The following is a 27512-nucleotide window of genomic DNA, read 5'->3' on the forward strand; positions in this document are numbered from 1 at the left end:
GGAAAGAAAGAAAGAAAAAAAAGAAAAGAAGAGAGAGAAAGAGAAGGAAGGAAGGAAGGAAGGAAGGACAGACGGATAGAAGGAAGGATGGACGAACCAGGTGACCAAGACAAAAAAAAAAAAAAAAAAAGAAATCAGGTGGTCTTGGAGAAATGGTTAATTCAAGGTCTGAGGCAGGAAAAGTATGATGTGCCCTGGATATTTCTTGTTGAACAAAAAGCAAAGAAATGATCAAAGAATGATCTGGGGTGAGGTATGTCCAAAGACCACAGGAGCTGGCCTGAAGGGGCATCCCACTGGCCAAATTTGGGACAATCTGAGCAAGAAGAATGACTGTAACTAAAATTCATTAAATATATAAATATTCATTAGTCCATAATGATGCTCAAAAAAGAGAAAAGACGAAAAAATAACAAACACTCCTTTGTCCTTGAAGGTGACTATTCACTTCATTTTCATTTCAACTGCTATAATATGCATAATTTCTATGAGTTACCATTAAAAGATAAACCTTGTCACTTAAATCATGGCAATACTATACATAATCACTTTCACTTTTTATCTCCTATTCATTGAAAAAGCTTTTAGACTTGCTTAGATGGATCTATCTATCACTATATATACATAAAAAGAAAAATATAAGCTAAATACAGTAAATGAGTTGCATGTTTTACAAGAATACAGTTGACTCTTGAACAACACGGAGGTTGGGGCACTAACTCCCAGTGTGGTTGAAAACCTGCATATATCTGTTGACTTCTCTGAAACTTTACTAATAGCCTACTGTTGACTGGAAGTCTTACTGATAACAGATAATTAACACATAGACTAGTATCTACATATATTTTATGTATTTGTGACATATTTACCATTTATTAATAAATTTTTTCAATATTTCTAGGCTATGCATTTTGTCAGTTTTTTCAAATTTTTTACAAATCTCCAAAAAGCGTTCCAGTATATTTATTGAAAAAAAAATCTGGGCCAGCCGTGGTGGCTCAGGCCTATAATCTCAGCACTTTGGGAGGCTGCGGTGGGCAGATTGCTTGAGCCCAGCCTGGGCAACATGGTGAAACCCCACCTCTACCAAAAAACAAATAAACAAACAAAAATTAGGCAGGCGTCGTGGCACGCATGCCTGTAGTCCCAGCTACTCAAACGGCTGAGGTGGGAGGATCACTTGAGCCTGGGAGGCAGAGGTTGTAGTGAGTGGGGATCACACCACCGCACTCCAGCCTGGGAGACAGAGTAAGACCTTGTCTCAAAAAAAATAAAAAAGAAATGCTCAGAAGCTTAGTTTCCATGTTTCTACACACAATAACTTTGTTTCAATACTGAATCACACTGTACTCTTTTTGAAGACAATTTAAACAGTATTTAATCTTAACACACATAATACTAACAATATTCATAACTCACCGAGATAACAATATGAAAAGCTATGACCAAATTCATGCGTGTATACGGGTGCCATAATGGCCGCCTGGCCAACAACTAGTATAAGATATCATTGATTATAAGCTATATCCCGACTTCAGAGAGCTTTGAGATGCTTTTTAAGTAGTATAAAGCCACATATGCTCACACTTCTTCCAACTGATGAAATGTGATATTAAGCCAACTCTTATATTCTGACAATTGGTAATTAAGGGGAAAATTATGCATTATCCTGGCTTTCTTACTTAGAAAGTAATCAAATGAAGAACAGCACTTTTTTTGGTAAGAACTCTAAAGATAAGATCTACCCTTCTTTCAGAATCTATTTTACTTATTTTTTTTTTTTTTGTCTGTAGAGATGGGCTTTGTTGCCCAGGGTGGTCTCAAACTCCTGGGTTCAAGTGATCCTCCCACTTTGGCCTCCCAAAGTGCTGGGATTGCAGGCAGAGGTATTGCACCAGGTCAGATCTGCCCTCTTAAACTTTTAACTGCACAATAAGGTATGTTTAGTATGCTGTACAGCAGATCTCTAGAACTTATGCATCTTGCATAACTGTAACTTTATACCCACTGAACAACTCATCTCCCCCTCCCCCATCCCTTAGCAATCACATTCTATTTGCTACTTCTATAAGTCTATTTTACAAAAACTTACATAAGTGGAATCATGCAGCATTTGTCCTTCTGTGACTGAATTATTGAGCATCTTTCAGGTTTTGTAAGGTATTAAATGTAAAAAAAGGATGGACAGAATTAGAATATCATCAGTTTGCAATCCCCAGTGAAAAATTAACTTACACAAGGATCATCAGTAGACATGATATGACTAAAGATTGATGGGGAACTGGATAATCACAAGGTGGTAAAGTATTGCCTGACAAATTATTTGCTGGACACAAAGGGGAAAACATAACTTTATAATGGCAAGACCTGGCTCTTGCTCTTACCACCTTAACCTAGTGACAACTGGGCTTCACCAACGGTGGGACAATTAGACTTCTCAAAGTGATCTTACATGAGAAGCCTGGCATACTCCATTAAAAAAAAAAAGTTTCAGGCTAGGCATGGTGGCTCAGGCCTGTAATCCCAACACTTTGGGAAGCTGAGGTGGGTAGATCACTTGAGGTCAGGAGTTAGAGACCAGCCTGGTCAACATGGTGAAACCTCATCTCTGCTAAAAATACAAAAATTAGCCGGGCGTGGTGGTGCACGCCTGTAACCCCAGCTGCTCGGGAGTCTGAGGCAGGAGTATGGCTTGAACTCAGGAGGCGGAGGTTGCAATGAGACGAGATCGCGCCACTGCACTCCAGCCTGGGTGACAGAGTGATACTCTGTCTCAAAAAAAAAAAAAGTTTCACCTGAACTTAACCAAGTATTTAGATCCTTCAGCATATGGTTCTCTTTTTTCTCACAGTGAAACAAGGTTTACTAACCTTCTTGGTGCTGTTTAATGCTATTCAATCTTAAATTCAACAGGTGACTTTACCCTACTTACATTCATTGTTATAACATATATTTCTGGCATTTTATGTTTTCCATGTTTAATCCTTCCTTGTCTTCTTCGTTTGCTGCAGATTTTGTATTTTCTATTTCCCCCGTCAGCACCATCCCTGGTAATCTGGAAAATCTATAGTATGTTTTTAAAAATGCTAACGGTACTTCTAAAGAGAAAAGTTAGCACCTCTATAATCTCTCCCATCTCCTCCTTTACTTCTGCTTTTCACTGGTATCCTCAGGAACATATTTCCCTCTGCTACATGTTAAGATGTTTAACATAAAAATATATCTTAAGTAGAGTTTAAGTAAATATCTTTTGTTTTAGAAAAATAACTGTCATTTAAAGTTAGACTTTACATTTGAACAGATTTAGTGTTCATCGCCAGCCTCTCCATACTACAACTTCCCCATCTATTATTATTTTGATTCATCTCTAGAAAATTTGAGTTCTTGCATATTTAAAAATGTTTTTATGAAGACTTTACATATGGATGGTGACTTAAGTAAGTCGAACTTGGATCAAACTTTTTAATCTCAATACTCTACTCTGAGAACTGCAATACACGTATCCAGCTAAGAACCCATATATCCAAAATAAAGAACCCTTACCACTCAATAAGAAAAACAATAAAGAAATGGGCTTGAACAGCAACTTGAATGACTTGAACAGGAACTTGAACAGAAATGACTTGAACAGGAACTCCACAAAAGACGGCATATGAAAAACTGCTCACCCTCATTAGGCATCAGGGAAACTCAAATTAAACCCACAGCGAGATACTATTATACATCTACCACAATGGCAAAGACTGGATGGCACCATTTGCTGGTGAGAACGTGGAGCAATGCTGGTGGAAGCTTAAACTGTAACAACCACTTTGAAAGACCAATGGTACCTACTAAAGCTCAACACACACAATTTCAGTCCTACGTAAATACCTAAGTATACACATGTATACATAAATGCACCAAGAGACAGGTATAAGAATGTCTTATATCAGCATGATTCATAATAACCCCAAGTTGGAAACAACCCAAAAGACCATCAGTGACCTACTGGATACACTGTGGTGTATTCAAAAAATGGAATGCTGTACAGCTATGAGAATGAACGACGGGGCAGATAACAAATGTACATACATACAGATAACACAGGGCCAGGCATGGTGGCTCACACCTGCAATCCCAGCATGCTGAGAGGCCAAGGTGGGAGACTAGCCTGGGCAACAAAGAGAGACCTTGTCTCTAAAAAAAAATCTACAAATTAGCCAGGCACAGTGGCATGTGCCTGTAGTCCCAGCTACTTGGGAGGTGTGGGGATCGCTTGAGCCAAGGAGTTCATGGTTGCAGTGAGCTATGATCACATCACTGTACTCTGGCCTGGACAACAGTGACATCCCGTCTCTCTAAAAATAAATAAATAGGTCAGGCACGGTGGCTCACACCTGTAATCCCAGCACTTTGGGAGGCCAAGGCAGGCAGATCACCTCAGGTCAGGAGTTCCAGACCAGCCTGGCCAACCTGGCGAAACTCTGTCTCTACTAAAAAAATACAAAAGTTAGCCAGGTGTGGTGGCGCATGCCTGTAGTCCCAGCTACTCTGGAGTCTGAGCCAGGAGAATCACCTGAACCGGGGAGGCAAAGGTTGCAGTAAGCCGATATTGCATCACTATGTTCCAGCCTGGTCAACACAGCGAGACTCCGTCTCAAAAAAATAAATAAAAATTAAACAAATAAAATAAAAACACAATATAGATGAATCTCACAAACACATCATTGAGCAAAAGCCAAAATATGAAAGAGCATATTATACATATTCATGATTCCATTGTATGAAGTTCAAGAACAGGCAAAACTGATCAGTGTGGTAAGAAGTTAGAATAGAATAGTTACCTTAGGACAGGGGTCAGCAAACTTACTCTGTTAAGCACCAGACAGCACACATCTTAGGCTCTGCAATCTCAGGGGCAACTACTCAACTGTGCTGCTGTAGTGCAAAAGTGGCTATAGACAACGGATCAACAAATGAGCCTGGTCATGTTTTAATAAAACTTTACAGACTCTGATATTTTCATGAGTCATGAAATGTTATTCTTCAACTGACTTTTTTTTTCAACCATTTAAAAACATAAAAACCCCTTTTATACATGAGTGTGGGCCAGGTTTGGTCTGCAGGCTGCCAGCCTATGCTTTAGGGGATTGGGTGCCACGTGCCTGGAGGGGTGGACTTCGGAGGCTTCTGAGATGCTGGTAAAATTCTGTTCTGCTGTTTACATGAGTGTGTCTTTTATAAAACTGTATTGAGCTGTACACTTGTGATTTACATACCTTCCTGTATGTGTATTTCAATACAAAATGTTTTTTGAAAGTGCTTTTAAAAAAGAAAAAAATTTAAAAATTAAAAAAAATTTGTCTACAAAAACCCAATATATGTGACCAACTTTTTTTTTTTTTAAACTTGTAGGTGATTCTTCACCCTTGAAATTTAATAAGTTAATCAGCATTGTTATTTGTCAAATTTCCCTCATTTTCCCTGGGACATGATAACTTATTATAACACCTTTTCACTTCAAAAATGTTTTCTATTCTACCTTTGACTCTCACGTTTGTTCAGTTTGCTCCACACTGTTCGTCGAGAACACCGAGTGTTCCCAAGATTCCCACCAGAATGAATCTGTGTGTGGGGTCCCTACTGTCCCTCTCTTCTGCTTCCCTCGCTGTATGCCACAGTGATACTGTTCATTTCTACATTTTCCCGTTTTGGGGTGAACTTTCAAGACCATGCCTCTTCCTCACCGATCTGCTTTTTCTGTTAACTCTGATTCTGCTTTTTGTAGCTTCTTAATGCACTTTTTATGTGCTTTGTAATGGCATGGTTCTTCTGGAATTTAATCCATAACTCTCACGACTTCTTTATAACTTAGCACCTCATCTTTCATTTTTTATTTCATAGCGACTGTTTTCTTCAACTTCCCTGAAGATGTAAGTCAGCGGTTTAAACAATTCCTGTATTTTCTCATGTAAATTTTCTTTTTTTAGCTTAAGTATTTGTTTGCAACTAAGCTTGTTAACACTAATGAAAATGTACAAAGAATTATAAATTTTCATATTAAATGTTATATTAATCCCTCCACTTTTCCTACAGAATTTGAATGGCTACCATGTTGATTTTGTTTATTTGTTAATCAATCTTCTCACAGGAGAAGCTGATCTCTAGTTTCTCCCCCTTGGCAGAACTGACATTTTGGATCAACTAGTTCCTTACTGTAGGCACTGTTAGGAGGCTTAGCAGCATCCCTAGCTTCTAGACGCCAGTGGTACCACACCACTTTTGATGACCAAAAATGTCCTCAGATATTGCCAAATGTCCCCTGGGGGAGAGGAATGGAAAGCCTCCAATTGAAAGCCACTGGTCTATACTCATTTGCCCAAAAATAGAGTGGGCAGAATTTCCTTACTCCTGTTTACCTGGACAGTGCTCAAATTCTTTCCTTAAAAATTCAGCTAGATAACTGGATGCTTGTAGAGGTTTCAATTATTAGTTTGAAAGTTCAGCAGTCTGAGAGGGGATAGGAGAACTGGGGCTGGCTGTGGACAATTGCGACTGGGAAATTTCATCTCCAAGCCCTTTGTCTGTTGGAGCCAATGCCTCTAAATTTTTATGTGTATGTTGAGGGTTGGGTTGTACTCTGTCCTGATGCGGAGAGACACTCTTAGGATTTTGGTTCATTCCCTCGAAAGGGACTGAGCTGGTCACTCTGATAAGATGTCAAGTTAAAATAAAGCCCCACAGTTGGCAGGATTTTTGTTTGGTGGTTCGGCAAATATTTTTTCTTTGTACAATAGCCTTTTCGGTACTGTTGGCCCTCAGCTACAAAGCCAGCTCTTAGGATATGATTTCCCATCACTCCAGCCCACCATCCTCATCCTCAGCCCAAACCTTATCCCCTTCAAAAGCTGGAGCAAATGGGGAACATGCTCTGCCTGCATTCCCTGGTTTCCAGAGAGCATGGCTTCTAGATGGTGGTCTCCCATCTTCCAGCCCATTTCTCCAAGTTGTGGGGTCCCTATGTTATTTTTCCCAACACTGGGAGTTGTGTACTCAGTGTGTCATTCTTTAATTCAATTTGATCTCAAAGTGGCAGAGAGCCCTTGGAATTCATGGTTGAAGATTGGGGCTATTCCCAAATTTCAGCTGATGAAAGCTTTTCCTCTATTTTTATTGATTTGGTTCCTTTCACCAGGTTTCAGGAAAGGAGTATTTTACCATCTTGCTGTTAAGTCACTATTTTACCTTGTAGTCCCCAGGGTAATATTTCTTCCTTCTCCATAAAGGTAAAGTGGCATCGCTGGGAAATGGCTCAACTCTTCTTAACGAAAAATCTATTTTATGTCTTGTTTTGACCACTGAGAGAAGAAGTGAAGGTGGTTCTTTTTTTCCCCCCCTTTCTAAAATACATGGTAGAAAGCTCTAGAGAGCTCAGGAGAGCAAAATCCAATTTTTGAGAAAGTGCTCGTTACACGGCTTTAAGTGTTTTTCTTAACCCTGTGCACTTAATTCTATACTCATTAAAATAGAAAAATATGTTCTGTTCCATTTCTGCTCTAGGCTGGGGAGAGAATGAATATATCCTTTCTGCTATCAGCAAGAGACACTTAACACAAGAAACCACTCATTACTACCTAACAGAAAGAGAGATGCTTAATTTCTAAAAGAACCTTCCACCTTTCCACACTCTCTACACACACACTAAGGCATCCACATTTTTCCAGTGGGGAACCAATGGCCAGGAATATACACAGGAGCACAGCTGAGGCATTTCTTTTTTATGACATTAGTACAGAGAGACAGTATACAATTAATGTACAGATGTCAAGATCACACAAAGGCTCCATTTGTACCTATCTACTCTTTCCAAACAATCCTATATAATTGCCCCAGTTTCTTAGTCCATTTTCTGTTGTTTATAACAGAATACCTGAAACTGGGCAATTTATAAAGGAAAGGAATCTATCTGGAGTCTGAGAAATCCAAGGTCAAGGGGCCACACCTGTTGAGGCCCTTCGTGTTGATTGGGACTCTGCAGAATCTCAGGTGGTGCAGGACACATGGTGAGGGGTTGGGTGTGCCAGCTCAGATCTCTCTTCCCTTTCTGAATAGAGCTACCAGTCCCGCTGCCATGCTAACCTGTTAATCCATTAACCCATTAATCCATGAATGAATTAATCCATTCATGAGGATAAAGCCTGCATCACCCAATCACCTCTTAAAGGCCACTCCTCTCAATACTGCCTTTAGGGGATTAAGTTTCAATGTAAGTTTGGGGAAACAAAAACATTCAAACCACAGAACTCAGTTTCCTGATATAATTTTAGTGGACTTAACGCTGAAGAGCATAAGATTATATAGATAATTAGATTCCACTTTAATGACAGTCAATGACTGCTAGCATGATGCCTCCAGATAGTTACAAAGCCACAGCCATGGGCAGGTAGAATGTTAGGCCCTACTCTGGATCAGGTGTGCTGGATGAATTTTTTAACACTAAAATCTCAGGTCAGCTGCCTGTGAAACCATGTACAGCATGCTGGGCCTTTATAATAATGGGCATATTCAAGACCATAAACATTAAAGGTAAGGAGATCATTCCTAAACCCATTTGACACCTTCGCAGAGTATAAATATGGAGGTAGAATAAGGCTGACCAGTTGACCAAAAAATATGAAGGGTACTTGCCATAGGCTTAGCACCAGTCTAGATGCTTTATAAATACAACACGTGGCCAGGCATGGTGGCTCACTCCTGTAATCCTAGCACTCTGGGAGGCCGAGGTGGGTGGATCGCTTGAGCCCAGGAGTTCAAGATCAGCCTGGGCAACATGGCAAGACCCCATCTCCTCTACAAAAAATTTAAAAAATTAGCCAGGCATAGTGGTGCATGCCTGTAGTCCTGGCTCCTTGGGAGGCTGAGGCAGGAGGATCGCTCAAGCCTAGGAGGTCAAGGCTGCAGTGAGCTGTGAGTCTGCCACTGCTCTCCAGCCTGAGTGACACAGTGAGACCCCATCTCAAAAACAACAACAACAACAAAAAATGCAGTCCTTGTGCTTAAGGAACCTGGGCTTTAACTGCAAAGACTGGTGCACATAGAACAAATAATGTAAGACAAGAAAGAATCCAGAATTAAATCCTAACCCTTCTTTTCTGATGCTGTTAGCCCTCCCAACCTTCAAACTATCCACTGGTTCTTTAACCTACCCTCTCCTCAATTTCTTCCCACATCTTTTCCACACTTTCTTCAAAGCCTCCTGTTTGAGCTCCTCTCCCCTAAATGGTGGTAACTTCCATTCTCGGGCTTCTTTTTGATCTACACAGTCAGCCTGGTGAAAAGACCAGGACTGAACATGTCAGTTACTATCAGTCTGCCAAAGAACTACCAGTTCACAGATCTGACCAGATGGACACTGCCAGGTCCCACAGACATTCAAAAGCCAGGTACCCAGACTTGCTGCCCTCCCAGTATTTCTAACCTTGGTGAAAGGCAGCACCATCAACCCGGTCGCCCAGCCTGAAACCTCAGGAGTCACCTGTGACCACTCCTCCTCCCTTACTCCTACATCCAACCAGTCACTGGAGCAGTTAATTCTTTTCTTATTCTTTTTCTTATCTGCCCCCTCCCCTCCTCCTTTCTACTCAAGGTCACTCTAGTTCAGAGGCCCATTATTTCTTGCCTGAACTACATCTGAGCCTACAAACTGGTTTCTCTGGCTTTGGTATCATCCCCTCTTCCCCTGAAACTTTCCTCTCCAGCCACTCCCAATCTTTCATTCTCCACACCTGTCACACCCGCATGACCTGTATTTCCCCATGTTCTCTCATCTTCCGCATCTTCATGTGTCTTTCCACATGTCTTTCATCTGCATAAACTTCAGGTCCCTTCTCCCTGTTCCTCTATTAAACTTCTATTTATCCTTTAAAACTCAGTAAGACATCCTGTCCTGCAGGAAGTTTTCTCTGATACCCTCCTACTCACCGTCAGATTCCCCATCCTTTATATGGTGTCCAAATAGTCATTGTTTCAAAAAAATATTTAAAAGATAGGAAGTTTCTCTGCATCTCAATGCAGTGGGGTGGGGGGTTTGTGTGATACATTCTCATAGAAATAAAAACTGTAGAAAACAGACTTTACACGACTGTAAACAAATAACTTTGTGTCCTCCATTCAGGACTATGTCCCATTAGAAATTCCCTGATGGACATGCCATCAGCCACATTCGCTGGACAATGCCACTCCCTCACCCAGACTTTCACCACGCTCCAGGCAAAGGAGATATTTTCCCTGTAGCTTCTTCAGGGAAGAACAATCAACTGATTAAAAATACAACATATTTCTATGAAGGCAACCACTAGCATCTATACCTCCTAACCTCTTGCTTTTGCTGTGGTTTAGTCTCTGCAGCTTCCTGTTGGCTGTTCCCCGGAGACATCAGGACAACGCTTACAAACTAACACAGATAGCTTCCTCATCTCTAAGATGGTGACTAGATGAGCACAAAGGATGCTTTTCCCACTAAAAAGTCATTTGCATTCATTCTCTGTCCTAAACTGGCTCCTCTTGGGAATTTCCCTGTTACTGAAAATAGACAAAATACACAAAGGCGACGGGAACAAGTCTCTATAGCTCCTTGTCCTGTTTCTGACAATGGTGTTATAGGATGGTTGTGGGGGGACTCTCCAATGAGTATTTTTAAATATCCACATCCACAAGTCACTTGCAATAATTCAACATAGAAATTCAACTTGTGATAAATATTCTCAAAGCTGTAAACATCATATTATCTTTTAGAGAATGGCATTTCCTTTCATAGCTTATAAGTTTACTTCTTTGAAGCTTTAAGGGGTGCCTTTAATTCTAGAACTTCAAGATTCAGATAAAAAAACCCATGAGTCCCATCCAGACCTTGAGAAACCCATCATTTTTATATAAAGGGGTTGGGGACTTTGGTTACGTGGTGATGCCCATATTGGCTAAATTGCTTATTTGGCAAAATTACCAAATAACTTGAATAATAGAGGGTTTTTTTGTTTTGTTTTTTGAGACAGAGTCTTGCTCTTTCGCCCAGGCTGGAGTGCAGTGGCATGATCTCAGCTCACTGCAACCTCGGCCTCCCAGGTTCAAGTGATTCTTCTGCTTCAGCCTCCAGAGTAACTGGAATTACAGGCACCCGCCACCATGCCCGGCTAATTTTTGTATTTTTAGTAGAGATAGGGTTTCACCATACTGGCCAGGGTGGTCTCGAATTCCTGACCTCATGATCTGCCCGCCTCAGCCTCCCAAAGTACTGGGATTACAGGCATGAGCCACAGCGCCCGGGCCCCTCCCCCACCACTTTTTTTTTTTTTTTTTTTTTTTTTGGCTCTAGGAACTTGTATGCTTTTATAAAGTTGTTCCCATATTCTGTTATCAGCTCTTAGATGGCTTCATGGAGTCTCCATATTTCACCCCCACTTCTATGGAAAATTCTTCCTTATATTAACCTATAACTCTCTACCTACCACTGGTGAGGGGATGAATTTCTGGAGTATGGGATTTTCCCATTGTCATCCCAGAGTGAGCACCTTGATTTCTAAGCCTTGTTCTGAGGCTGAATTCACAAAGACAAATTCTACCATACCAACTGAAGAAGCACCTGTTCAGGCGTGGTGGCTTACACCTGTAATCCTAGCACTTTGGGAGGCTGAGGCAGGTGGACTGCCTGAGCTCAGGAGTTTGAGACCAGCCTGGGCAACACGGTGAAACCCCGTCTCTACTAAAATACAAGAAGTTAGCTAGGCATGGTGGCGGGTGCCTGTAATCCCAGCTACTCGGGAGGTTGAGTCATGAGAACTGCTTGAACCCAGGAGGCAGAGGTTGCAGTGAGCCAAGATCACGCCACTGCACTCCAGCATGCGCAACAGAGCGAGAAGCATGTGGCCAGACAATTCTGGAAAACAGAATGGGTTTTCCTAACATGAACCTCAGGCCCTCCAGAAGCTGTTTCAGAGCAAATCTCTTCGTTGGTTCTCTTCATTCTACTACCATTGTTTTAGTGAGGACTTGTTTCCCAACTGACCAATTTCAATCACAATATGACCTGGTGGTTAAGAGTCCAACTGCCTAGGTTCAAATCTCACTTTCACTAGTTTGTATGACCTTGGTAAATTACTTAATCTGTTTCCTCATGGCTAAAATGGAGCCACTGACAGTATTTACCTCATAGAGCTGCTATGAGGATTAAGTGAGGTGGTGACTATAAAGTACTTGGCAGGGTGCCTAGACCAGAGCAGGTGCTTCATAAACACTTTTACTCTCAAAAGCTTCCTAACGGGTCTCCTACCACAGGGTTATCACCCTTCACCAATCCACCTTCCATGCTACTGCTAGCATGCACTTTCACAAATATTTCTGGGTTTTACAATACAAATTTCATTGTAGAAAATTCAGAAAACACATGAGGGAAAAGTCATCCATACTCCGACCATACAGACAATCCACTGTTGATATATTTCCTTCCAGTCTTTTTTCCATTTTCTAAAACTTAACTGAGATGATCGTTCAAATTTGTTTCTGCTGTTTTCACCTAAGTATTTTCCTCTAATTTAACAATACAAAGTGTTGTTAGCTCCCAGTTCCTGGAGGTCTGGTTTCTCTGATGCTGACAGATGCCTGCATTTTTGCTCACTGCCTACAAGTGACGATGTATCCTCTCTGGTGGAGGCTCCTCATCCGAGGAATGCAGGAGAACAGAGGTTTCAGGTCACCCTTGCAACATCCCATCCTGCAAGCTTGCTCCTTCTGCCCCAAGACTGTGTTTATGCACTACTCAGTCTGGAAAGCCTTTCTGCCTCTCCCCATCTGTGTTCACTATAGTTTTCAAAACCCAGCTCTAAACAAGAGTTTCCTAGATAAAACATGACCTCCCATGATGACAACCAAGTCTGTGCTACAGGGTACCCCTGTGATATAGCCACTTCCATACAACAGCATGGGCCTCGGAGGTAAAAGGCACTCAGCACACACTGGTTGAGTGGGTAACTAAATATTTTATTGTTTTTTTTTTTTTTCCTTAAGTAAACCATAGGCTGGGCGCAGTGGTTCACGACTATAATCCCAGCACTTTGGGAGGCTGAGATGACAGGATCGCTTGAGCCCAGGAGTTTGAGACAAGCCTGGGCAATATAGTGAGACCTCGTCTCCACAAAAAATTTTTAAAAATTAGCCAAGTATGGTGGCATGCGCCTGTAATTCCAGCTACTCAGGAGACTGAGGTGGGAGGATTGCTTGAGCCCAGGAAGTGGAGGCTGCAGTGAGCAGAGATCATGCCACTGCATTCCAGCCCCAGCAACAGAGTGAGACCCTGCCTAAAAATAAAAAAAGGAAACCGCAAAGTCCTTCAGTGATGAACCATTTCTCTTAATTTTATCCTTATTGGTAGTTATACATGGCTAGCTAATTAATATATGATAACTAAAGGAACAGCCAACTTTTTTTTTTCCTTTACAAGGTATGGTTTTACTTTTCTTGCCCTATTGGACTTGATAGGCTTGATAACAGCTGACACTCTTGTGCCAACACAGCACTAAGTGCTTTACACATAGTAACGAATTTCATCCTCACAACAGCCCCGGTGAGGCCGGTACTATTATCGTTTTCATTCTACATATGAGGAAGCAGAAACCGTGATGGGTTATGTAAAGTGCCCAAGCACTCCCAGCTAGTAAGTGATGGAGTTGGGACGCAAATTTAAAAACTAGTTTGACCACACATAATATCCATATAATTAAATTCAACAATTAAAATATTGGCTAAGGATCAACTATGTCTTAAAACACTAGGTAAGGATATTTCCCACGTTGTAGAAGGAGAAACGAGGTGCTAAACACAGGCGGATGGGACACACGCATACACGCACGGAGAAAAGGGTAAGCGGACCCCATGATCAAAACAAGTTTCCCCCATATGCTGGTAAATAAGAGGGCCCTCGAAGTCATGTCATTACTAGTCATATCTAAGAATGGACAGGGCCAGTGGGAACCATCATCTAGGAGCATGTCTCTGAGTGCCTGGCAGCATATCTGTTCACCCCCAAGTAAGAGCCCTGGGGCCAGATTTTCCTTGTTCTGCATGTGACTCCTTGTCACCCACCCCTCTGCCTTGTACCCCAGGAGTCGGGGAGGGGTAGCTGGAGGAGGCAGAACAGCCCAGCTCCTCCCTACTGACCGGGAGACAACATCCCAGCAAGTACATGACTTACTTGATATTTACGTATTTTTCACAAGTAGGGAAGACAGCCTTTTCCCAAGACCCGTCTGTGTATCATAAAATCACAAGAATTCATTATGCTCATCGCCAGCACCACTGTGTTTTCTGTCAACATCTGAAACACACATATCTTTTACAGAACACTCCCTAAACAGAGTGTGGGGGCCGAGTGGACCTGGAGCTTACTACTGCCTCCAGGACTTCCCAGAGACAGTACGCTTATTGGGGAGTGGTCCTCAGTGGCCCTGCACCCTACTCTCATTCCAGAAGGCAAGGCTTAGAAGTGGACTCAACTCCTCAACGTGTTCTCACGCACGGCACCGCTTCAACCATGACTTGCATGCTAACTAGGTCCAAACGTGTAACTCAGACCCCGACCTGGTCTTCTGGCCACTTCAGATGTGGCTCGTCCAGTGGGAACTCACTTCCTGTCCTCCCAATCCGAGTTATCAGTGAACACCACCACCCAGGCAGAGACCTGCAGTGTCTCATCCCCTCCTCCCACAAGGCTTCCTCTGGAGACCTTCCAACCCCTCCCTCTGGCCACTGGCTCTTTCAGGCCAGGCCCTTGTCATTTCTTGCCTGGCTCATGACAACACCTTTCTTACAGCTATGTCTCCTCAGTGCCCTCAAGCTTCCCTCCCCACCATAAGCCAGAAGTCTTTCAAAAGCACGAGGTGACAGGGCATTCCTTGCTTTAAAATCCTCAAGAGCTCACTATTACCTACGGGGTCAAGTCAAACTCTTGGCCTTGGCTCCCTGGGCCCTACACAATCTGGCCCGACACCATCCTCCTCACCCACCAAGCCACCTTTTGTTCATCCCCACATATACCCAACCCCTTTTGCTCCTGCCTGAACCAAGAATAGTCCAAGTAAGTTCCACTCCCTCATAGCCACGAAGATGTTGCCCAAGCTACTCCCTCTCCTAGAATGTGTCGTTTCTATCTGATGGCTCTGTAGGGCTCGGCGCAAGTACTACCTCCTACAAGAAGGCCTCTATTATGCCTTCAACTCCATTTGTGTATTAAAGCACCTATGCCCATCTCAGCCGACGTGGCATACACGCACAGTATCACGTCAATTTCTTTCAATGTCTTTTCCACTAGGCTATGAGCTCATTTCTGTGTTCCCAGAACCCAGTGTGGCAGTTGGCACAAATAAATGTTTGCCAAATGAAAGGCAGGGCCTAGAAATCCTAGCTCATCAGGCCACAGCCCTTTCTCTGCCCTTCCCTGATACCCAGGCGGACTTACCGACGCAATCGCAGGTGGGGAACTCGGCCTGGGCTCTCTTGGCAGGTGTGTCCAGCAGACTCTTGGTGGGTGTGTCCAGGTACTTAAGAGGTGACTCCAAGAAGCCACTGAGGGTGGGTGTGAGTGGGTTCTCAGCCTTGGTGGGTGTGGCCTCCTGTCCTCCCTCCTCTGAATGGAAGCAGGTGGTTGAGAGCACAGTCACAGCCCCCGAAGACTCAATCTTGATTTGCTTGGGGGAACGGGTAGCAAAGGGGCTCTCAGGGGCTGGGAGACATGTTTGCTGGTTCTCGGGGTCCTGAATGGGCACAGAAGGGGGGCCGGGAAGCCCAAAGCTATCTCCAAATTCAGCCTCAAACTGCCGGATGAGCTCTTCCAGCTTGTCATCGGCAGGGGGAAGAGGGCCAGTGGAGCCTGGCTGCAAGGTTGTCATGGGGCTGGGGGACCTCATTTCCTGAGTAGGGGGCAGCAGGCTGTCCCTGGAGGGACTAGGTGCAAATAGCGCAAGAGAAGGTTCTGGGGGCAGGGGCACAGCAGAGCCCTGTGAGGCAGGCAGAGGGGCCGGTGGATGAGCCTGCACTTCCTGGGAGGCTGGGGACCTAAGCCCTTCCAGGACAATCTGTCGGACAGGTGGGAAGAGGGGCTGTGCTTCCCGGGGCCTGGACTTCTTGATCTGAATGGGCTTTCGGACACTGGGCTTGATCCCAGGGGCAGCTTTCTCCGCTCCCACGGGACCTCCAGCTGGTGTTGGGAGCTTCTTCTTCTTCTCCTTGGGTGGTCTGTCTGGAAGCCGTGTGGCAGGTGAACTTGGTGGGGGCCACCAGCCAGGAGCAGAAGGCTCCGAAGGAGCAGGGAAGGAGGTGTCGTGAACCTGTTCTAGGAAGAGGCTGCGCTTGTGGTGGAGGTGCTGCTGCAGGGCGGTCTGGGCCTTCTGGTGGGTGTCGGGCTCCGAGGATGGCGTGGGAGCCTCCCTCTGAAGTACAGGGGATGGGGCCGGGGCCGGGGCCGGGGAGGAAGAGCGTGCCTCCACCTTGACCTTGGGCTTGGTAGGCAGGGCCTCGGGCCGCTTGAATACTGACTGGATGTAATCACTGGCGCTGCCCAACAACTGCTCCAGTTCAGCCATGGGATCGGGGCTTGGGCGAGGCATGGGCCAGGAGCTCCGGGGCGTTGCTGGAGGGGTGTCAGTGCCCCAGGCTTCAGGGAACTCAGTTCTAGGAGTTGCTGGAGGGAAGGCAGAGCTATCAGGAGCAAAAGATGAGTGCTCTTCAGGAGGAACCACAGGCCATGAAGGAGCCCGGAGGTAAGACTGGGGAGATCTCAAAGGGGCAGGAGGTGACAAGGCCTCAGGAAGGGGGCAAGAAGCCTGGGGGGTGGAATGAGAAGGCTGTGGGAGGGCGGAGGAGAGCTGTGTGAGGGCCTCAATGGCAATGGCGGTCTGCAAGCTGATGTTTTTTTCCTTGGCAATGCTCAGGGCACTCTGGGACAGGGGCAGGCCCTCTTGGGGAGAGATCTGGGGCACCTCTGAGCTGAGGAGTGGCCTGGTGCTTGGTGCTGGGAGGCCGGCCTCACCAGGAGGCAGAGGCCCTGGGAGCCTGGGCCGCTCCTCCCCTCCTTCCATGACCACAGACTTGATCTTCCCCTCCAGCCACTCGAGGTAGTCAGGGCATTCTGGGCCATCGCAGTTGCAGTTGGGTGGTTTCATACCATGCCGCGCGAGGGCCAGGGCCGTCTGCAGTGTGTCAAGGTCTTCGCTGCCAGCAGAGCAGCCCTCAGGCCCTGGCCGGGGTCCCCTGCTGTTGTTCCCAGCCTCACGACTCATCTCACGGTTGAAGGTTTCATAGAGCCGGGTGCTAAGGGCCCCATAAGAGGACACAGCTTCGGCCACAGCCGAAAAGGCCACCAGATCGTGGGCATCTTCCAGGCGAGCAGTATGAGCTGGGCCTGGGGCAGCCTCCCAGTCGGGCTTTTGGTCTACCCGCCAAGGACCCCCAGTCCCCAGCAGACTGGGTCCAGCGGGCTCTCTAGCACCATTGACCGGCACCCCTGAGGCGCTTAGCTGCCGTGAGTCCCCATGGTACACTGGCCCTGAGTCCATCTGACCTGGAACAGGTCCATCAACTGGGCTGAGCTCTGAGCCTGTCTAAAGAGAGAGAGAAGGGGGAAAAAGGAAAAAAATGAACCACACTATTTGAAAAGCATTTCCCTGCTTCATACCACTCAGGTGCACATCTGACCCCCAACTTTTCTTGCAAATCCTCTCTCTGGTACTTCTTGAGCCTCCAATTCATCTTCCCATGTCTCTGGTTCCCTAGGGAGCTTCACCAGCAGAAACAAAAAGAAGATCTTTAAGATATTTTTAAAGAGAAGATCCTAATGAGACATTCTTAATGTTGCTCAGAAACTTTTAGAGCCTCAGATCAATCACACAAATGAGGCTCTCCTAAAACCAGAGACACACAAAAAGGTCCTTAATTCACAATGATCAAAGTCACACTAGGACTTTATTTTGTTTTTTGTCAAGATGGAAAGAAATCCAACCAAGCCTGTGTGTACACACGTGCTCTAAGTGTGAAGTGTGGGTTCGTAGGGGTAGGGAAAGAGGAGCTTTGATGAACAAATTCAGCCTGGACCATGGGTCAGCCATGGCTTCCTAGTGGGGACCCATAGTTCTTTTCTCCCCCTAAAACTGTCCTCACTTAAGCCCAGGCTGAGCACAGAAAGCTGGCAAGAGACCACATTCCCACACACAGCCCCAGGCCTGAGGGAAACGCCGATGATCTGACACAGCATGCATTTAGCCCCATGCCAGGTCAGTCCTGCCAAAGACAAGCAAGTTGCTGCTTAGAGGATTCAGGCCTCTCCCCAAGCACAAGAACCACCACTATATACCTCATATCCCCAAAAGCACACCAAAGGGGAAGGATGAGAGGAAGAGAAAAGTGAATACAAAGATGTGAAATTGAGTTTGCAGACCCATCCCTTAGGAAAGGAAAGCTCTTCCTTACCATAGAATGCTAAGAGAAAACACGGAAGGACTGATGGATTTAAAAAGCCATCAGTGGCAGCAGGTGAAAGCATGATGAGGTACAGGATGTATGCACGGTCTCAAAGCATCTCCTCTAAAATTACATAATTACAATAGTAACTGTAGTGGAGAGATCTGGTAGACAGACACCACCTTAACCCAAATGACCAAAGTTATAATCATCACCAATACTGAGACAAAACAACACCATGTGCCTCTTGATGTAAGACATTGCGGATGACTTAACACCACTCACATAGAACTCCTGCCAAAATGTATAACCTGAATCTAATCACAAGGAAACATCAGATAAACCCAAATTGAAGGGCGTTCTAGAAAGTACCTGTATTGTTTTTCTTGACTTTGAAACTTTTTGAAGAGAACAATCTCTTCCCTTAAAAAGAACAGCTAAATGCGTGTTCATGGCTTAGACCTTAGACTGGGGAAAAGCACACTATTTTTACTTGGGACAAGTCATGAAATGTGAATATGGATGTGGATAAGATAATATTCTGTCATCCCTAATCCTGACTTGGATCATTAGACAATGGGTTATGTAAGAGAATGCCCTTGTTCTCAGGATACACATACTGAAGTATTTAGGAGTAAAGGGACAGTACAGACAGTCCCCAACTTACGATGGTTCCACTTAAGATTCTGACTTTGTGACAGGCATTCAACAGAAACCATACTTTGAATTTTGATCTTTTCTGAGGCTAGCAACACTTTCGCGATGCTGGGCAGTGGCAGCAAGCCAGATCCCCTGGTCAACCACGCAATCACCAAGGTAAACGACTGAGGCTCCAGTGTTCCATGCTGTTAGGGCTTTCTGGATATTGTGTTCTGTGTTTTAGCATCCCATCATGTCTATAAAATGCCTATTTTTGACTTACAATACTTTCAATTTATGATTAGTTTATTGGGATGTAACTCAGTCGTAAGTTGAGGAACATCATGTACTCAATTTAATCTCAAATGATTCAGAAAAAAACTATACGCATATGGAAAAATATGTCTATACAGACAAGATGATAAATACATGAGGCAAAACCTACACATTTGGGGTATGTGAAGTCCCAAGTATGATCCCTGCTATTTTTCTATAAATTTTTAAATTCTGTGAAAATAAAAAGCTAAATAAGAAATCAGTCCCTCAAATATAACACAAAGTGTTTTATTTATTTATTTTACAGACACACTCTCACCCAGGCTGGAGTTCAGTGGCATGATCATAGTTCACTACAGCCTTGAACTCCTGCAGTGGTGTGATCACAGTTCACTGCAGCCTTGAACTCCTGGACTCAAGCGATCCTCCCACCTCAGCCTATCAAGTAGCTAGGACTTGATGCATGTACCACGCCCAGCTAATTTTTTTATTTTTTATTTTTTTTAATTTTAGAGCCTGAGTCTTGCTGTGTTGCCCAGGCTGATCTCTAACTTCTGGCCTCAAATGATCCTCTGGCCTTAGCCTCCTAAAGTGTTGGGATTATAGGTGTGAGACACTGTGTCTGGCCTCAAAGTGTTTTAAGTAGGTGGCTAAAAAGATGCCAGTGCTAAGACTGTCAGGCAAGGCCATCATGGGCTCCTAAGTGTGGTGGGAAACTAGGGTTTGGGATGAGCTCTGTGGGAGGTTAGCAGAGGCCCCAGCCCGCAGTTCCTGTCTCATCCTCACCCTTGCCTCCATTCTGGCCACAAAAGACCCTCATGCTTTTCTAACAGGCCATGTTCTCTGACGTCACCAGGCTTTGTACACACAGTTCTCATTGCCTGGAATGCCCTTCTCAGCCTCTTAGAGCGGCCTCCCTGGCTTATCCTTCAAGCATCAGCTCAGTGTCACCTCTTCCCCTACCTACTACACAGAATTATCTGTGGCTCCTTCCCTGGATTCCCAAGGCACCTTCATTAGCACTTATCGCATGCCACTACTGTTATTTGTTCAAGCAGCTGCCTCCCTCCCCCACTTGATGGTGGCTCCAGGCAGGCAGGGTCCAAATCTCAATGACTCCTGTGCTTCCTGCCCACAGCTGGAGCAGTAACACTCAGGCAAAGGAAAGGCCTGCCATCCCCACAGGCCATGGAATGTACCAGCTTTTCCCTGACCCCAGTGGGAGACTACCTTTCAGAAGTCTAGGAATGTGGTGGATCACCCAGCACTCTCTTCTTTCTTAGAAGCCTAAACTAGTGTGGCTAACAAGGCTATACAATCTGAAGTGGTCAAATCTTACATGCTTATGTAGGAAGACGGAAAGAGCATGCATAACCAAGAAGAAACACCCGAGAGTAGCACAGATTTACAAAAACAGTGTCAGGGAGACTAATGCTACATGAGTGGAGGCTTCCCCAAAATGGTCAAGACAACTAAAAGGGATTTTAAAAGTTATTTTTGGTGTGTGAATAAGAACAAGGAAGGGTTAGGATGGCTCTTGTGCCTCTGAAGGCCCTGGGAAGGAAAATGCTCCTCGGACCAAAAAGAGGAGAAAGGGAAAAGTAGATGTAGATATGAGGTAAGTGAAGCCAGTATGGATAGGGAGATCTTAAGAAACTCTAAATTCCCATTTCCCAACCAAGAGATCCCACTGATACCTTTCTCAACATCTGTCAGTGATGCTGGAGGAAACCTGCCAGCAGGAGACGGGGCAAACAGGCAAGAGAAGGAGAAGCGTCCTTCCCAACTCTCAGTCTGCTGCATTTAAGAACAGCCCAGGTAAGAACCACAGGGAGTCAGGTCCACGGAAGGCCATTAACCTACCAACATCCAAACAATCTTAGTGCTTTGAGTCATGGGGTCATTGGACAGTAAATGGGGAGATACTGTGGCTGACAGGTCACAAAGGTGAGAGCTTCCGGCCAAATCTCCCACAAGTTTGTTTTACTTGCCTATATGGTGTTAATGTTTTTGTTTTGCCAACATTCAAAAATCAAATTCCACATGAAACCTGGATTTTCTTGAAGATCCACGCTTCTACGGGCAACTTTGTCTGTAACTGAGCAGTGGCTACTCCTTACATAGGATATAACTACTCCAACTCACCCCCAGCTTCCCCACTCCACACTGCCTTCTTGAAACCAAGGCTGGGGTCAGGAATTACTTATTAATTGCTTGAATTAATTATCACTTCACTCACTTGTGTTACCTGCCAACCCCCTGTAGGCCTTTGACTTTGCAACTTCGGCTGTGGATGTTCAAGTTTCACAAGGTCTGCCATGACCCTTTTGAGGCCAGCTACAGAGAACTACAGGCTGAAAGGGCTGGTTCACCACTGGTTAAATGACCATGCTCAAAGGGTACAAGAGGTGTATCAACTGGGAGAAGGGTCTTTAGTGGTCTGCCACAGGGCTCTGTTCTTGCAACTATCCTGTTCAACATATTTATCAATAATGATAGAGAAGGCTCACTTAATAAATACGTAGATGTTGGAAATAGAAGGGATAAAGCTATGTTGAGTGACAGAACCAGGTGCCAAAAGGTCAACAGACTAGAAAGAAAAAAAATCTGAAAGGGTAAACAGGGTCTCATACTTAGGCCCCAAGCCACATCTGTGCAAATAAATTAAAGATGGAAGAAGCATGTAATAGCAGCAGCGGTACCCATAAAAATGTCTTAGGAATCAGAAGAGGTAAAACCCTGAGAGCTAACTGATGGCACACCCAGTATGATGTGATGTGGCAGCTTCAAAGGGTCTTATAACCCAGTTTTTTTCAAAAATTTTCACTACAATCCACAGTAAGAAATACATTTTACGCTGTGATCCATTAGCTACTTATATACAAGTTTTGTAAAACAGTACTTCGCCTTAACAGATACATTAATGTATCTTTCTTCTTTATTTTTAAATGCAGGTTGCAACCTTCTAAGTTGATTTTGGGGTCTACTAATGGGTTCTGACCCAGCCTGACACACACAGCTATGACCTGACCTGAACAGGACTACAGCACAAGCAGTGACAGCCCTGCTTGTGACCCAGACAGTCCCCACCTGAATGCAGGCTTCCCTGTGGGGCCGCACCCTCTGGGCAGAGAGGAAGGCGAGCATGAGGGTTCAAAACCACAAGAGGAACAGCTCCCTTCTGGTCCTGAACAAGATAAAACTCCAGAAAGTCTTTAAACATCTGAAGGCCTACTGTTTGGGAAAAGAATTAGACTTGTTTTGAGTGGCCTTAAGGGATGGAATTAGAAAATGGGTAAAGAGAGAGAAAAGCTTAGGTTCCATCTAGGGAAGAATTTGCTTAATACTCAGAGATACTAGAAAATGCACTGAAACCAGTCCCCCTAACAACCAGAGGAAACAAGTTCTTATCAATAGAGATGCGGAAAAGAAAAGCAAGCAGCTATTTGGCAATTATCGGCAGGGAGGCAGGACAATGCCAGAGGAGGATGGGGACCAGTTTAGCCCTTTTGAAGCCTCAGCTCAGACCCATCCCAGCTCAGAAACCCTCCGCTTTTCCCCTCAATTCTCATTCCCTTCTGGGCTCCAGCAAACATCACTGTGAGATGCTCCTTTTTTTGAGACAGGGTCTTGCTGCTCTGTTGCCCATGATGGAGTGCAGTTGCGCGATCATGGCTTAATGCAGCCTCAACTGATTCTCCCACCTCAGCCTCCCAAGTAGCTGGGACCACAGGTATGCACCACCATGCCCAGCTGATTTTATTTTTAGTAGAGACAAGGTCTTGCTATGTTGTCCAGGCTGGTGTCAAACCGCTGAGCTCAAGCAATTTTCCTGCCCCGGCCTCCCAAAGTGCTGGGATTACAGGTGTGAGCCCCCATGCCTGGTCTAAATGTCTGCTTTCTGTCTGGACTTCTCAACTACCCTCCAGCTAGCTCCAACCCCTAGACCATGCCGTAAGCCCACTGAGAGTCAGCTTGTCTAAAACAGAACTGAACTCTCCCTCCTGAGAGCAACTTTCCTAACTTTCCTATTTTTGCATTCACCAACATTCCCAACCCAAATGTTACCCATATTCTTCCAATGTGTGCAGTCATTGGATCCAAACAATTCTAAATGTGAACTGTCTCTCAATTTTATCTCCTCCCTTTCCATCCCTGCCTTACCAATCTGGGTCTTTCTGTGTGTATGTTTTAATTGTCTCACCTGACAGTGGGTCCTTTAAGCAACTCTATGTATCCCCAAGCCCCCTCCCTGACCACACATACGTGTGCATGCACACACACCACACACACACTCTTCTCCACTCTACAATCTCTTGAACATACCCTCTCTTAAGACTCCCAGCCACCAACTTCATAACTCTTCCTCATTGTCCACCCTGGCTTCAATCTTCAGTTTAAGAATGCCATTCATATGCATCAAGTGCTTAATACGTGTGACATACTGTGTGTTCCAAAGATAGCCACAACATTCCCTCCATTCCACATGCTCTTCTTACTGTGTGACTTGGACATTTCCCCCATGGAGAGGTGGGGGTCTATGTTCCCTCCTCTTCAATCTGGGTGGGCTTGTGATGATAGAAGTGATGCTACATGACTTTCAAAGCTAGATCATAAAAGGCAATTCAGCTTCTGCCTGGTTCTCTTGGGATTCTCACTCTTGGAGCCCAGCCACCATGCTGTGAGGAAGCCCAGGCCATGTGGAGAGGCCACATGGAGGAGTCAGCTGACATTCCCAGCTGAGGTCCCAGCCAACAGCTGCCATCATCTGCCAAATGTGTGAGTGAAGGAGCCCTTTGAGGATTCCAGCCCAGTCATTAAGTTACCTCCAGCTTTTATGCCTTCCTAGCTGAGACCCTAAATATCAAGGAACATATAGAAGCTACCCACGCTGTTGTCACTTCTGACTTCCCAATCCACAGAATCCCTGGGCATAACAAAATGATTACTGTTTTATACTACTGTATTTTGGGGTGATTTGTTGCCTGACAATAGACCAGACTATGTATTTCAGGAACCCCAAAAAGTTTTAAGATGAAAAGGAAGAAAAAGGCCTGTAAGTCAATGCCCTAAATCATATCAGTGCTGTGAAAGCAGTATCTACAGGGGCCTGTGGTGGCTCAGTATATACAGCTATCTGGGCAGGTGGGCAGGTGGGTGTCCAGGAAGGTTTTATCTCAAAGAAATCTCAGAGAGGCTGGAGAAAGTAGCAGGTATTTTGGAAGAAGGGGAAGAATTCTGCAGGAGTTCCAGATGGAAGGAATAGCATGTGCAAAGGCACAGAATCATAAGCCCTGGCAGGCTTGGAGATGCATAAGCTGTTGAGTGTATCTTGATCGCAAAGGCAGGGGAGGCAGGTGTGTGGACCACAGCCTGAATGCTACAGAGAGCAGATTTACATCTCAGGAGGGGCATTCAGGCATCTTGCAGAAGACAGACTGCAGGGTTCGAGGCTGGTGACCCAAAGACCAGTTAGGAGACTATGCAGCTGTCCAGATTAGTAACAATAAGGACCTGAACTAAGGCACTAGCAGACAGATGGGGATGAAACGTGGTTATGGAGGTAAGTGATTAAATTTAGCAGTGAGACAAGGAACAGAATCAATCCCTCCCTGAGAAAGTCCTCCTTGACCAGTCCTTTCCACCACAGGCTGCCCCAGAGCCTACAGTTACCGTGCACAGCCACGTCCTGTTAGGGATCTTTTCATAAGAGTGTATGGTCAACTACACCATTTGCTCCTAGGGAACCAGGCATCTGCCACACCTTCAAAACCTACCGGAGTCTCTAGAATGCATTCAAAAAGCTCTGTCACTGCTTCCTCCCCAGGGACCTGGCTGGTGCAAGCCTCATCACCCCTATACTTTGAGATGACCCATGGAAGCTCTAGGCAGAGTTGGTGATCTCTCTGCTATTATGGCACCCATTACAATGTACACATGGTAGAGGTCTGCAAAGGCTACAGGGGCCTCCAGAGAAGCCCAAGGTGCTGGTGCTGCACATCTTACTGCCAACTTCCAGGTGCAAACCTCTTTCCCCTGCCCTCGCTGGGTCCTCCCACCCAACCCCATCAGGTTTCTTCCCTGCTTCACAATATCACTGAAAGGGGGTATGCCCATCCCAGGCTAGGGCTTCCCCAAGTTGGAGGTGTGTTCCCATCACCTAGGGGCAGCAGGAATTTGTTACTAGGAGATTGAGAGGCAGGAAACATTACTCAGGCAGAGAAAATGCCCTTCTCAGATCCAAGAAGAGACATAACTCTTCACTATACTCCATGAAGAGTTCATATGTGCATACAGCATCGCCAACCCCAGTCACATTTCCCACCTTCAGAGAGCTGGGGACCCTGTGCTGAAGGTGACCCTGCACCCCGCCTGGCTAGCTCACAAGGTCCCCTGCCTCCTCCTCTACGGTGCACTGCCTTCTTAAGACTCCCAAATCCCCAGAGCTGGTCCTCCAGACATCTGCAGGCATTCAACAGCAGCACCCTGCTCTCCCCACCCAGGGGACTCCAGAGCCCCCCAGATGCCAGGCAAGGCTGGAAAAGTGTGGAACGCCACTCCCTAAACACCTCATTCAGTCAACAACACAGTGAAGGATACAGATATGACACCAGGTTTCCCAAATCCTTCCTTACTCTCAACACATCAAAACCAGATCAGCAATTCTCTATTAAAGGAAAATAGGGAAGAGAGAAGACAAGAATGTTATCTTGAAAGAGCAAAGTCCTGACTGGCTATACCTTCTTAAGGCCTCTAAGAAACGGGAAGTTACAAGAGGAACAGAGTCTGGAGGGCTGTTTTGCTGATTGTCAGCAGTTACACACCATATTAGAAGAACCATGTCCAAGAAGGTGTTTTTGGCCAGAATGAACTAGCCTGTAGTCAACCTTCAGAGCCCAGTAGCCCATTCTCTGCAAAGGAATCTCCTGAAGCGAATTCTCATGGGACTCCAAGATAGTGGTGGCAACACCCCACCCTGCTAAGCCAGTAAACTCCACCCAGTACTTTCCCAACCACACATACCACCAGCTCAGCTACTCTGATCCACAGCAGCTGTTCAAGGGGCTGCTCTTTCCAGCCTCATCCTTTATCTCAGTCCTAGAGTTCAGAATCCACCTCCTTACAAAGCTAATTCCTTCTTCCTTGCCACCAAATGGATGGCCCCACTCTCTCTAATAGCAAATGGGTTGTATTTATGGCATGTTCTGTCTAGGGCTGATCAATTATTCATTTCTTAAGAGGATTCTCCCTTCGGAAGATTTATTGATAAAACTAATAAGCGAGTGCAGAAAGAGAGTTTTAGGGGAACCCTTGCAGAGGATGTGCACATCTGCCTGTTCTTGCAGAAGTGAGTGTGTGCCCATGGGCACACTGGCTAGCCCAGTCCCATGTCTGCAACCTCCATACCCAAACTGGCCACCTCTGCAGACAGCAACTCCAGGATTATGTCTAACTTCTTGAGAGCATTATACGTTGGCAGAGGGCATTCTTATATGGGGGGAGGGGGAGGCAGTTGTTCTTGTGATTACTGCATGCATACCAGTAAAACATTTTAAAATCTAATTTTTTTTCCTACTACAAAATGGGCAGATACAGCAAATCTGTCAGTGGCTGGGGTGATACTTAGAAAAAAGCTGAAATGGGCCTAATTCCCTGAGGTCATATCTGGCAGAAGCACAGGACTTTGTTCATGTCCTCTGACCTAACAGTAATTAATGTGGGTTCGAGGAAGAAAGGAAAAGAAGGAACCAGGAAAAGTCTCTACGTGACTCTGATGGAACCCTCTTATGACAGGCAGAGTATCATGCGAATTGTCGCACATTCACTTATCTCATTTAATCACCACAGGCTCCTCCAAAGTGGAGATCAGAGATAAGGACACTAAACACAGAGAGGGCAAGTAATTGCCTCAAGATCACAAGGCAATGTGGAAGAGCACAGCCATTTTTAACCACTAAGTACTCTTAATTTCACTGGAAATGTAAAAGTAAACAAGCCAACAGAAGACATAAAAAAGCTACATGTGCCAATGATTTTCCCTCAAGCATGAATAGCAGAGAATTACAAACAACCTGAGTGCCCCAACAATAGGGAGATGGTTTTAAATTTTATAT

At 45.0% G+C, this 27512-nt stretch overlaps 1 protein-coding gene across 2 annotated transcripts in view; it reads right to left on the reverse strand.

The window, feature by feature from the left end:
- Positions 1 to 27512, reverse strand: part of TET3 (tet methylcytosine dioxygenase 3) — a 117161-nt gene that overhangs the window by 39529 nt on the left and 50120 nt on the right. For both annotated transcript variants that reach the window (XM_004029446.5, XM_019021500.4), the window contains one exon: positions 15488 to 17627. In XM_004029446.5, coding sequence (XP_004029495.4) covers positions 15488 to 17627 — 2140 coding nt within the window. The remainder of the gene's footprint in view (positions 1 to 15487; positions 17628 to 27512) is intronic.

The sequence above is a fragment of the Gorilla gorilla genome, chromosome 12, assembly GCF_029281585.2.
Source record: "Gorilla gorilla gorilla isolate KB3781 chromosome 12, NHGRI_mGorGor1-v2.1_pri, whole genome shotgun sequence".
Lineage (NCBI taxonomy): Eukaryota > Metazoa > Chordata > Mammalia > Primates > Hominidae > Gorilla > Gorilla gorilla.